A 12,411-nucleotide genomic window follows, 5' to 3' on the forward strand; every position below is an offset into this window, starting at 1 on the left:
GTCTAACCAACTGAACTACATGGGCAGGGCTTATGTCTAATTTCTTTTAAAGATTTTTTTATTCATTCATTTTAGAGAAGAGGGAGAAAGTGGGTGGGGTGGAGCAGGAAGCATCAACTCCCATATGTGCCTTGACCCGGCAAGCCTGGGGTTTTGAACCGGTGCCCTCAGTGTTTCAGGTAGATGCTTTATCCACTGCGCCACCACGGGTCAGGCTTTTGCTTGTTTTGCTTTTAGGCTTTTAAAAAATTAATCTTTAATTGATTGATTTTAGAAAGACAGCGAGAGAGAAGCATTCATTTGTTGTTCCATTTCGTTGTTCATTCACTGGTTGCTTTCTATACATGCCCTGACCCGGGATCCTATGTGCAACCTTGGTGTTTCGAGTGACGCTCTAACAGACTGAGCTAACTGGCCAGGGCTTTTATATAAATATGCCTTTTCGATGGTGGTGGGACTATGGTAGATTTTTATTTGTGTTTCAGTGTTTCTCTAATAAAAAACACAGAGTCGGGGATCCTGACACGCTCGCGGTCCCAACTAATATGGGAAGGAAGGTGTCTGTTCTCTCTCCCTTCCCCCAGCCCTTTCGCCCACACTCTAAGCTTGCTCAAGAAAACCCTTGTGGTTAATAAGTCTCAGAAAAAGGAAGTGAAAGTTATAAGCAAATGCCAGAGTAGGTAAAAGACGGGGCTGGGGGCCCCAGGAGACCCCGTCATTATCACCGCTGGAGTGGGCAGCGAGGCGTGGCGCTGATACAGCGGAATACTTCTGCAACCCTCCGAAATTACTGCGCACACCCTCTCGAAAACACCACGGGCTCCTCCCCTCCTCCCCACCTCCCACCCCCCGGCCGCGTCACCCACCGGGAAACTTCAGGTTGCGGTCACCCCCGAAACCCGGAGGTGGGTGATGAACAGGGCGGAGTCTCGGGGGAAAGAAAAGCGAGCTGCAGGACGCCTGGGCCCACACCCGGGCCCCAGAGATGTCTCTGCCGCCGCTGTTGCTGCTGCTGCTGCCGCCGCTGCTGACTGTGGAGCCCGTCGGGGCCACGCTGATCCGGTACCGGGGCTCCCCCACCCCCAAACCTGGAATGGACTCTCCCCTGTTGTCCGGGCTCCCTAGCTCGGTGACTGTCAACCCTGGCGCCCCAGGGCTCCTGACTGCTACCTCTTGGCCTCCAGGGCTCCAGACTGGGTTCTCACCCTGAGGGCCCCACCCTGCTCTCTCACAGGACCCCAGCCCTTCTAGCCCAAGGTCCTCCAGCTCCCAGGCCCTTGATCAGGGACTCCTATCCCTCCTCTAGATGCATGTTTGGGGGAGAACCCCGCGGGTCTCCAGACATGTGACACGCCTCCCCTCACCAAGAGATCGTGGAGACCCAAGTCTGTGACATGTAAACTGAGACTCCCTCAGATTTGCATCTACCAAACTGTTTAGGTCTCAATAAGTCCAGTTTGGGGGGGGCTCCAATGACCCACCCTCATCTGGCCGGTGTCTACCCCAATCCCTCCCTTCCTCTCCACTCTTCTCTCCAGCGGCTGAAACTCTGGGGGTTTGGGGGCACACTCTTCCAGGAAAGTTTCCCCACTTCACATGCCTGAGTCTCTCAAAGGCTGAGTGGTGGGCAGGGTTCCAAGGAGTGACTACAGGCAGGTACAAAGCATATCACCGGACATGAGGTTTGCTAACCTGCTTGTGTTACCTAATAGATCATGGCCATTATTGCCCAAGTCTGTCAAGAGTGATTCTCTGAGTGTTGTCCCAGGACCAAGAGCAATGCATGGCTCAGGAACTAGTTAGAAAAGTAAATTATTGGCTCCCTTCCAGAACTGCTCCATCAGATCCTAAGTGTTTTGAATTTTAACCAGCCTTCTAGGTCTGGGGTTGGCAAACACTCAGCTCAAGGGCCGAATCCAGCTTGCCACCTCTTTTAGCAAATGAAGTGGAGTGGAACCCAGCCATGGTCACTCATGGACATATTGTCCATGGCTGCTTTGATGTTAAGCTGACGGAATTGAGGGGCTGCAACACAGGGCCTGAAAAGCCTTTACAAAAAGGTTTGCTGCCCTGGCCAGATGGCTCGCTTGGTTAGAGCTTCATCCGGAAGCTCAAAGGTTGTTGGTTCGATCCCTAGTCAGGTCAGATACAGGAACAGATCTATGTTCCTGTTTTTCTCTCTCACCGATCCTCTTTCTCTAAAATCAATTTTTTAAAAAAGTTTGCCATCAACTCTCTTCCAGGTGACTTTGCTTCATGCTCAAGTTTGAGGACCACTGACTTAGAGAGCTCCTTGCTCCTTTTTAGCATTTGAATGGGTTTCATTTTATACATGTTCCACAGCAGAGCAGTGGTGGTCTCCAGATTTCAAAATTAGACACATCCTCATAAACACATCTTAGTGCTCTTTGTCGCATGATCTGGAGATGAAATTTATAGAACTGAAATTGAGTTGGACTAAAAGGTGGGTCAATTTTAAGGCCCATGATCCGTGTTACCAAGCCACCCTCCAGAAAGCTCTCACCAATCTATACTCCCAGGCAACAGTGAGTGTTTCTAGTATTTTTGCCAGTCTTCTTGGTAAAAAAGGCTCTCTCACTCTTGTCATGTGTATTTTTCTTTGACAACTATTGGGATTGAACAGTTTTCCATGTGCTTACAAGCTTTTTTTTTTTTTAATGTTTATTTTATTGATTTTAGAGAGAGAGGAAAGGAGAGAGACAGATAGAGACAACAGGAACATTGATCTGTTCTTGTATGTGCCCTGACCGGGAATCGAACTAACAACCTCTGTGCTTCAGCACGATGCTCGAGCCAACCGAGCTATACAGTCAGGGCTACAAGCTTTTTATACATCTTTTGCAAATTACCTGCTTATGTCCTTTACCCATTTTTCTACTGAATGTCAAGAACTGTGGCCTGATGGGTGGTGGTGCAGTGGATAGTGTCGACCTGGGATGCTGAGGTTCCCAGTTCAAAACCCCGAGGTTGCTGGCTTCAGTAGGGGGCTGCTAACCCGATGTGGGATCATCTATATGATCTTAAGGTTGCCAGCTTGAACCCAAAGGTCACTTGCTTAAAGCCCAAGGTTGCTGGCTTCAGCCCAAAGGTTGCTGGCTTGAGCAAGGGATCACTGGCTCAATTTGAGCCCCCACCTCTTCCTGGTCAAGGCATGTATGAGAAGCAATCAATGAATAACTAAAGCAGGGGTCCCCAAACTACAGCTCACAGGCCACATGTGGCCCCCTGAGGCCATTTACCCGGCCCCCGTCACACTTGCGGAAGGGGCACCTCTTTCATTGGTGGTCAGGGAGAGGAGCACATTGACCATCTCATTAGCCAAAAGCAGGCCCATAATTCCCATTGAAATACTGGTCAGTTTGTTGATTTAAATTTACTTGTTCTTTATTTTAAATATTGTATTTGTTCCCATCTTGTTTTTTTTTTTACTTTAAAATAAGATATGTGCAGTGTGCATAGGGATTTGTTAATAGTTTTTTTTTATAGTCCGGCCCTCCAACAGTCTGAGGGACAGTGAACTGGCCCCCTGTGTAAAAAGTTTGGGGACCCCTGAACTAAAATGAAGCAACTATAAGTTGATGCCTCTCATTTCTCTCTTTCCTCTCTCTCCCTTCCTGTCTCTCTCTAAAAAACAAACAAACAAAAAAACCCCAAAACCCTGTGAAGTTAGTTTGATACAGTTTCATGGCTGCTTGTAGAAGACACAAGACTCCCAAGTCAGAGACAAAAGACAAGTTTGTTACTCCCAATAACTGTAGTAGCCACAATATCAGCATTTGTGTTAGTTGTCTGAGCCCCAGGTCCCACAGAGTGAAATGAAGAGAGCCAGGTGACAGCTACACATGCCATGAGGTGCATTATAGCAGAAGAACCATACGCTTAAGGAACCTGAACTTTTTTTTTTACAGAGACATAGAGAGGGACAGAGAGAGGGACGGACAGACAGGAAGCGAGAGACATGAGAAGCATCAGTTCTTTGTTGCGGCACCTTAGTTGTTCATTAATTACTTTCTCATATGTGCCTTGACCTGGGGGGGGGGCTACAGCAGAGTGAGTGACCCCTTGCTCAAACCAGAGACCTTGGGCTCAAGCCAGTGACCTTTGGGCTCAAGTCAGCAACCATGGGGTCATGTCTATAATCCCACACTCAAGCCAGAGACCCTGCGCTCAAACCTATGAGCCCGCACTAAAGCTGGTGAGCCTGCGCTCAAGCCAGCGACCTCGTTTCGAACCTGGGTCCTCTGAGTCCCAGTCCGATGCTCTATCCACTGCACCACCACGTGTTCCAATTTTTATAATGGATCATAAACATTCCTGCCCTTTGGCCTGGGGCTGGGGAGTGGGGAGGGCACTATCTCTCTTCCAAGACTATTCACTAAACAAAATCCTAGACAGGACAGTCTGAACAAAAGCAGTCTATGTCTCTGCAGAAATGTGAGAGCCGTGGAAATTGTCTCCCAACAATGCATTGGAGATTTGTAGGAGCTCTTTGTATATTAGAGATATTAATTCTTGGACTTACAGCTTGTAATTATTTCCCCTAGATTTTTTTTGGTCTTTTAATTTTATTTATAGTTTTCTGTGTTGAAGAAAGGGAATACAGAAGTTTACAATTTCAGAGTCACACTCATGAATATTCCCATGATTTCTGATCAAGGTATTATGCTTAGAAAAGTCTTTCTCTTCCCAGAGTTACTGAGACATTTAACTTCCTTCTAGTGCTCTAACAATTTTACATTTCACATTAAGTCTTTGATATATTTTATATGTATTTTAGTGTACAGTGTGAGATTGGGGCTCTGGCTGGGTAGTTCAGTTGGTGCTGTGGTTGGCAAACTGCAGCTCGCGGCTCTTTGGCCCCTTGAGTGTGGCTCTTCCACAAAATACCATGTGCGGGCACTACCTCGATAAGGAATGTACCTACCTATATAGTTTAAGTTTAAAAAATTTAGCTTTCAAAAGCAATTTCAATTGATGTACTGTTGATATTTGGCTCTGTTGACTAATAAGTTTGTCTACCACTGGACAGTTGTGGGTTCAATCCCAGGTCAGGGCAAATACGAGTCAACCAATGAATGCATGAGTGAGTGGAACAACAAATCAATGTTTCTCTCTCTTAAATAAATAAATAAATAAATAAAATGTACAAAGTGAAATTGGAATTTGGTGCTTACATTCCCCCCCCAATGGTGGAAGAAATTTTCCAATATCATGAGCTAAAGCATGCATGAATTTTTTGGAAAGGCTAGCTTTAGGTTAGGGTCTTTGGAAAACTTTGTGAGTGCCCAATTCCCTGGAAATAGCTCATTCTATGTTATTTGGAATGTTTCTTCCTAAAGGTTTTGGGAAAGGTTTGTTTTGGTTAGTTTGCTCTTGTAGTCTTGGGGAAATGTGTCACCTGCCATGGTGTTTGGTAGGGCTTCTGGCAATGACTGACTGTATGTAGGGCCATGACGATGTTTGCTTGGTCATTATAGTCTGTTTGGGGAAGACTGTGATAGAGGGCCCACAGGAGGGCAGTTCCCCGCTTTCAGTACCCTTCTCCCTACAGGATCCCTCTTCGTCGAGTCTACACTGGACACAGGACTCCGAACCCACTGAGGGGATGGGAGAACCCAAAAGAGCCCCTCAGGTGGGGGGCCCCATCTCCTGGAGGCAAGCCCTTCGTGCCCCTCTCCAATTTCATGAACGTGAGTCACAGCCCCACAGAGCCCCCACCCTCCTGCCCTCAAGTCAAGTGTTTTATTCACCCTCTCCTTTTTTTTTTTCCCATCAGGTCCAGTATTATGGGAATATTGGGCTGGGGACACCCCCACAAAACTTCTCTGTCGTCTTTGACACTGGCTCCTCCAATCTTTGGGTGCCGTCCAAGAGATGCCACTTGTTGAGTCTGCCCTGCTGTGAGCTTTCACAGGGAGAAAAAGGCTGAGTAGGGTTAAAGGGAGAAGGGAGGACTAGGCCTTAGCTTCTGAGGGATTTTGATGAGCCCTTCTCTTCTGACATACCCTCACAAGGGAGACTCTGCTCTCCCAGTGACAGCTCTCTGACCTTCTACCTAGGGTTCCACCACCGCTTCGACTCCAAAGCCTCCAGCTCCTTCAAGACCAATGGGACTAAGTTTGCCATTCAATATGGAAAGGGGCAGCTGAGCGGAGTCCTCAGTGAGGACAAGCTGACTGTGGGTGACCTTTGACCCCAAGAAGGCTTGACCCTGGGAGAACTCCTATGTCTAAGATGATCTGGCTTAGGGAGGGCCTTAAGGCTGGGCTTCCTGGGAAAATGGGCGAGGCTTTCCAAGTGTGGAGGTGGGCTTCCTGAGTAAAGGGGCTAGGACCCTTAAGTGTGGAGGTGGGCTTCCTGAGTAAAGGGGCTAGGACCCTTAAGTGTGGAGGTGGGCTTCCTGAGTAAAGGGGCTAGGACCCTTAAGTGTGGAGGTGGGCTTCCTGAGTAAAGGGGCTAGGACCCTTAAGTGGGGAGGTGGGCTTCCTGAGTAAAGGGGCTAGGGCCCTTAAGTGGGGAGGTGGGCTTCCTGAGTAAAGGGGCTAGGACCCTTAAGTGTGGAGGTGGGCTTCCTGAGTAAAGGGGCTAGGGCCCTTAAGTGGGGAGGTGGGCTTCCTGAGTAAAGGGGCTAGGGCCCTTAAGTGGGGAGGTGGGCTTCCTGAGTAAAGGGGCTAGGGCCCTTAAGTGGGGAGGTGGGCTTCCTGAGTAAAGGGGCTAGGGCCCTTAAGTGGGGAGGTGGGCTTCCTAGAAAGTTGGGAATTGCTTCCAGATGTCCCCAGAGCTGGGATTTGGGTCTTGGTTGGGAACCTCTCAGGGATATGTAGGAAACGTCACGAGCCCCATTTGAATCTTCCCCTAGATTGGGGGAATCACAGGTACCTCCGTGGTTTTCGGGGAGGCTCTGTGGGAGCCCAGCCTGGTCTTCCTTTTTGCCCACTTTGATGGGATATTGGGCCTCGGTTTTCCCATTCTGGCCGTGGATGAAGTTCGGCCCCCACTGGATTCACTGGTGGACCAAGGTCTACTGGATAAGCCTGTCTTCTCCTTCTACCTCAACAGGTAATGGGGGAGGGTCTACCTTCCTCAGTGTCCTAGCCCCAGGGAGGAAGCCCTGCCCACCTCAGGAAGTCCCAATAAAGGAAGTCCCACTCTCCATTCAGGAAACCACTGAGCTCCTCTCTATTTAGGAAATCATCCACCCAACGCAGGAAGTTCATCTACCCAATATAAGAAACACCTGAACCCTATTTATAAGTCCCACTCACTAAACAACACCTTAAGATACACTGAAGAAACTCACCACCAGTTAAACTTCATGTTTCTAACATATCAGGAAACTCCATGCTCTACTCAAATACTCATTAAGAATTCCTCTTCAACGTAAAGTCCAAATTCCATTTGAGAAAACACACCAGCACTCAGGAATTGCCCATTTTAATCCAAAAAGTCCCCCTTGCTGACCTGTGGTGGCGCAATGGATAAAGTGTTGAACTGGAACGCTGAGGTCGCCGGTTTGAAACCCCGGACTTGTCTGGTCAAGGCACATATGGGAGTTGATGCTTCCTGCTCCTTCCCCCTTCTCTTTCTCTCTCTCTCCTCCCTAAAAATGAGTAAATAAAGTCGTTAAAAAAAAAGCCCCCCTCACCTTACAGGAAGCTCAACTTCATACTCAGAAAGCCTCCCCCCTCCCCCCAGGAAGTCTCTGCCTTCCCTCCCAGACGCCCATCCCCCACAGGTAGAAAATCCTATGCCCATTCAAGTATTTTGATATCCAACCCACTCAGGAAGCCCCACCCACCTCTTAGTAGGTTCTGACCTTCCACACTACCAGGAAGTCCTGCCTTATATTACCATCATTCTCGGCCAACTCAGGAAGTCTATGGACTCTGAATTACAAGACATGTAATTCCAAGTCCCCTTATCCACTAGGAAGCCACCTCACTCCTACACAATCACATACGTCTTACAGAGCCAAGCCGGAAACTCCAATGCTCCACTTAAATCTTTCCCCCAAGAGCAGAGGTGGATTTAACGGCGGGAGCGTGCCCTGGGACCCGACTTCTGGAGGGTCCCGCAAAACACGTTTTTCTAATGAAGAGGGGTGCCCTATATTTTCTTCTGCACCCAGGTCCTCAATTGACCTTAATCCACCTCTGCCCAAAAGCAACACTTGAGATCTTGCTCGCTGGCATATGTCATCGATTTTGGCTCAAATAAACTTATTAAAATTTACCTTAATGGCCTGACCTGTGGTGGCGCAGTGGATAAAGCGTCGACCTGGAAATGCTGAGGTCGCTGGTTCAAAACCCTGGGCTTGCCTGGTCAAGGCACATATGGGAGTTGATGCTTCCAGCTCCTCCCCCCTGTCTCTCTCTCTCTCTCTGTCTCTCCTCTCTAAAATGAATAAATAAAATAAAAATTAAAAAAAAATTTACCTTATAAAAAAGCTCTACCTTCCACAGCCAAATCAGGAAGTCCCACTTCCACTCCAGGAAGCTTCCAAGACCACATTTCTTTTCCCTTCTTGCCTTGTTTCCAGTCCTAGTAGCTAGGCCCTGCTTGCATCTCACTACCCCATCTAGAACCCAGAAACCAACCCATTGGCAGAAGTGCCTCCCTTGGCCACTTTTGGGGCTGGCAGGGCAAACCCTGGTGACACTGACAGCACTCTGTCTCTGCAGGGACCCTGAAGCGGTTGATGGAGGAGAGCTGGTTCTAGGTGGCTCAGATCCAGCACATTACATACCACCCCTCACCTATGTGCCGGTCACTGTCCCTGCCTACTGGCAGGTCCACATGGAGCGGTGAGGGACCTGACCTCCTAGGTCAGCTGGAGACTGAGCTCCAGTGTCCTGTTGGGAAGGGAGCTGGGCCTTGGACTCCTGGGTCTGAGGGAGGAGGCGGGGCTGTGGGCCCGGACTCTTATGACACTGGCTCTAATGGCTGCACTCTTCTAAATCACAGTGTGAAGGTGGGCACAGGGCTGACTCTTTGTGCCCAGGGCTGTGCTGCCATTCTGGACACAGGCACATCTTTTATCACGGGACCCAGTGAGGAGATCCGAGCCCTGCAAAAAGCCATTGGGGGAATCCCTCTATTGTTTGGGGAGGTGAGGACCCAGTGTTTGGTAGGGAAGGGAGGGGGAGGTTGATGGTTTAATGGCAGAACCTGGGCAGGATGGTGGGGTCCAAGGGTGGGAATCAGGTGGCCAGGAGATATTCCAGGACAGAACACTGCACCTTGTGAGTTGCTGGAGAAGTGAAAGAAAGCCCGGTCACCTCCCAAGTGTCTACACTGAGTGACTCAGTGGACGGGAGGTGATGATGACACAGGTCTGTTCAGGACTGATGGGAGTGAGAAGGTTAGGGGGCCTGAGGATATCTGGGCAAGGTGTGGAAGAGGCTCAGACATCATATTTAGGGGCCATCACAGTTCTGAGACAGTAATCGTAGCTGTGGAGAAGTGAGCCCTCCCTGGGAGAGAAGAGGAGGTCCCAGGGACATTCTCAGAAGACACCCAGGTGGAGTGACAAGGAAAGACAGGGCAGGCACAGCCAGAGGCAGGAAGGAGCAACGGGAGGGTGTAGGCTCACAGCAGCCACACAAGTGTGTTTCAAGCACGGAGTGGAGTTTGATACAACCTAAGAGCTGCTTATACACGTCCATCTCAGGCTCTGCAGTGTCCTCCCTGGTCTGAATGTCTGTGACTCCAGCACTGTGCTCTTTGGCGCTTCTGAGAGGGTGGAAAACACTCAGTTCCTGAAGTTCCAGGTCAAATGCCTAGGATATACTTAGGCCTGTAATGAGCCAAAGTCACTGGGGAGATCACAGTGGTTCTGACCATGGGCTGCCCAGGTTGGAATCCAGCTCTGCCATTCACTGGCTGGCTGTGGTACCTTAGACACATCACTTAACATTCCCTGGCCCTGGTTTCCTAATCTCTAAAATAGGATTACTAATACTCATCTCTTAGGTGTGTTGCGAGGACCGGATCAATTATTCCATTTAAGATGCTTAGAACAATGCTTTGATACCCATCTGTTGCTGTTATTGTCTCTCCTGTCCAGAGTGTTAAACACTGTCTAATTCAACCTTGCCTTCCCAACAAGGTCATTACTGTTGGTTTTTGAGGAAGATAAACTTATTGGGTTATTAATAATAGTCTAATATTGTATAGTCAGGACCTTGGGAGTGCTGGGAATCGAGATAAACTGGAGAGCACATACCCCATCAATCTTAAAAGGGTAGCTCTCAGGTACTCACCTCTAGCCAAGTAAGCCAAGTACTGCTATGTGGGGAAAGGCAGATCTGGTTTGTTGGAGAAACCTGAAAACACTATTTGAAAGTCCCTGGTTGGTAAATAATAACAGCACTTACTATGTGTTAGGCACTTTCCCAAACTAAAGCATTTCTTTCTCACACAACATCGCTATGTATTATCATCGTCTACATTTTCAGATCGGAAACTGAGGTACAGAGAAGTTAAGTAACTTGTATAACGTTGCACAGCAGCAGACTTCACAGGATACAAGCTGTATCACAATAACATGAACATTTTAGACACCGTAAGACTAGTTAAATACATCTGTGGCCCCCCAAACAGGCCACCAGTTTTTGATCTGCAATTAAAGGAAAAGAGGGTTTGATCAAATGGAAGCCAAAACAATTACACAGGTGAAGGAAGAAGTGTGAAGGCTAGAGAAGACACAGGACCCGCCACACAAAGCTCTGAATACCTAGCTGCCCAGTAAGGGATGGCACTGGGGAGCCACGGAAGGAATCTGACAGAGCGAAATCCCTCATTTCCACTTGTTCCTCTTCTCCCTCAGTACATCATCGAGTGCTCCAGAATCTCAACGCTCCCTCCAGTCTCCTTCAGCCTCGGGGGGGTCTGGTTTAACCTCACTGCCCAGGACTACGTCGTCCAGGTTGGTAGCTGTCACAAAGACGTTAGAGTGACGCGAGAAGCTGGGATTTGAGAGGGTGGTGCTGGGAGTGAGACCTCACCCTCACAAGGACCTAGCAGAGGCTGCAGAATCGTTTTTGTGTGTGTGCCCCGGCTAGTGGGCGGGGCGAAGCTTTAGCTCCCAAAGCGGGCTCGGTGGGCGTGACAGCCAGTGGTTCGGCTTGTCATCTTGCAGGTTACTCGGGCTGGCGCCCGCGTCTGCTTCTCCGGTTTCATGGCCCTGGACATCCCTCCGCCCACAGGGCCCCTCTGGATCCTCGGCGATGTCTTCTTGCGCAGCTACATGACGGTCTTCGACCGCGGGGACCTGAAAGAAGGTGCCCGAGTCGGGCTGGCGCGCGCTCGTTCTCGCGGTGCTCTGAGATGGGCTGAGACTGCGCAGGCGCACTTCTCTGGTTGAGGCCCTGGTTAGACGCACCGATGACAGCCAAGGCCCTCCAAGTCAGTAAAGATTCGCTATTTCCATTGAACTACCTGGGTCGCTTCTTTTTTTTTTTTTTTTTAAGCGCGTGATATTTGGAGAGAAAAACTAGTGTTTGGCTTTCTGGAGTTAAGGAAAGAAAGGATAAAGGTATGGCTCCTTTTCTTCAGAGCTCACTAACACTGGTGTGGGTCCTATACTACGAATCCCATGCCCTTCGCCTACACTGCCTCTTGTCAAAGGTGCCGGCACCGCAGAGCATCACGGACGTTGTAGTCCAGGCCGTGTTCACTGCCGGGCGGGGACCCGCGCAGACACAACATGCGTAGGAGGTGACAGGTCGCGACGGCAGCGACAGGTGGCAATAGGATTGGCTGAAATCGTAAAGGGTTTTCCAATTCTTGTTCTAAGGGGAGGGGATATCATTCTCACAGACTTCATCTCCTGTTCCTACTCTCTCCTCTTGGGTTCCAGGACCCCTGGGTCCGCCATAAAGGCGGGGCTTGCAGCCCCCGGCTTGGGGGGAGCCGTGCTGCCCCTCCTCCAGCGATGATGTCACTGTCCCCCACTGCAGCCTTTTGCTTCCCAGAGCTGGGTCACCCCTCCCCCATCGTCAGCCCCGGATTCCCCCATCCCCTCCCCGCCTCGACTTGGGGTGAGTACAAGGGAGAGGTAGAAGGCTCAGGGAACCGGGCGGTAAAACAATCCAAATCCAGGTTGTGGAGGCGGGGGACTCGGGAGACCGGGACTCAAGATTACAGCGGAGAGATTCCCCCTCAATAACGATACTTGTGGGGGAGGGCAAGGTTTTTAGTAGGTCTCGGGGGACCAAGGATCGTGGGCAGAGGCCCCACATTTCAGCTTTAGTGTCCGGGAGACCTTCTTTCCTGGATTATGAAACCGATAGAAATAAAGCGGAGGAACAAGATCCTAGAAGTGGGGAAAGGAAAGACCCCCAATTCCTTGGGGAACGGAGGAGGGAGATTTAGTAATGGGCACTGGGG

At 49.6% G+C, this 12,411-nt stretch overlaps 1 protein-coding gene across 2 annotated transcripts; it reads left to right on the forward strand.

The window, feature by feature from the left end:
• The first annotated feature begins 926 nt into the window (after positions 1-926).
• NAPSA (napsin A aspartic peptidase) lies at positions 927-11,456 on the forward strand. Of its 2 annotated transcripts, none has more exons than XM_066271453.1 (9): positions 927-1,062; positions 5,573-5,711; positions 5,798-5,921; positions 6,081-6,199; positions 6,881-7,080; positions 8,703-8,825; positions 8,986-9,130; positions 10,850-10,948; positions 11,162-11,456. In XM_066271453.1, exons 1-9 carry the CDS (start codon positions 986-988, stop codon positions 11,384-11,386), a joined length of 1,251 nt encoding a protein of 416 aa, XP_066127550.1. In that variant the 5' UTR covers positions 927-985; the 3' UTR covers positions 11,387-11,456. The 2 variants fall into 2 exon arrangements, with proteins under 2 accessions (XP_066127550.1, XP_066127551.1); XM_066271454.1 differs by having other exon boundaries at positions 11,229-11,456.
• Positions 11,457-12,411: the final 955 nt, after the last annotated feature.

This window comes from Saccopteryx bilineata, chromosome 3 (assembly GCF_036850765.1).
Source record: "Saccopteryx bilineata isolate mSacBil1 chromosome 3, mSacBil1_pri_phased_curated, whole genome shotgun sequence".
In the NCBI taxonomy this organism is placed as follows: Eukaryota; Metazoa; Chordata; class Mammalia; order Chiroptera; family Emballonuridae; genus Saccopteryx; species Saccopteryx bilineata.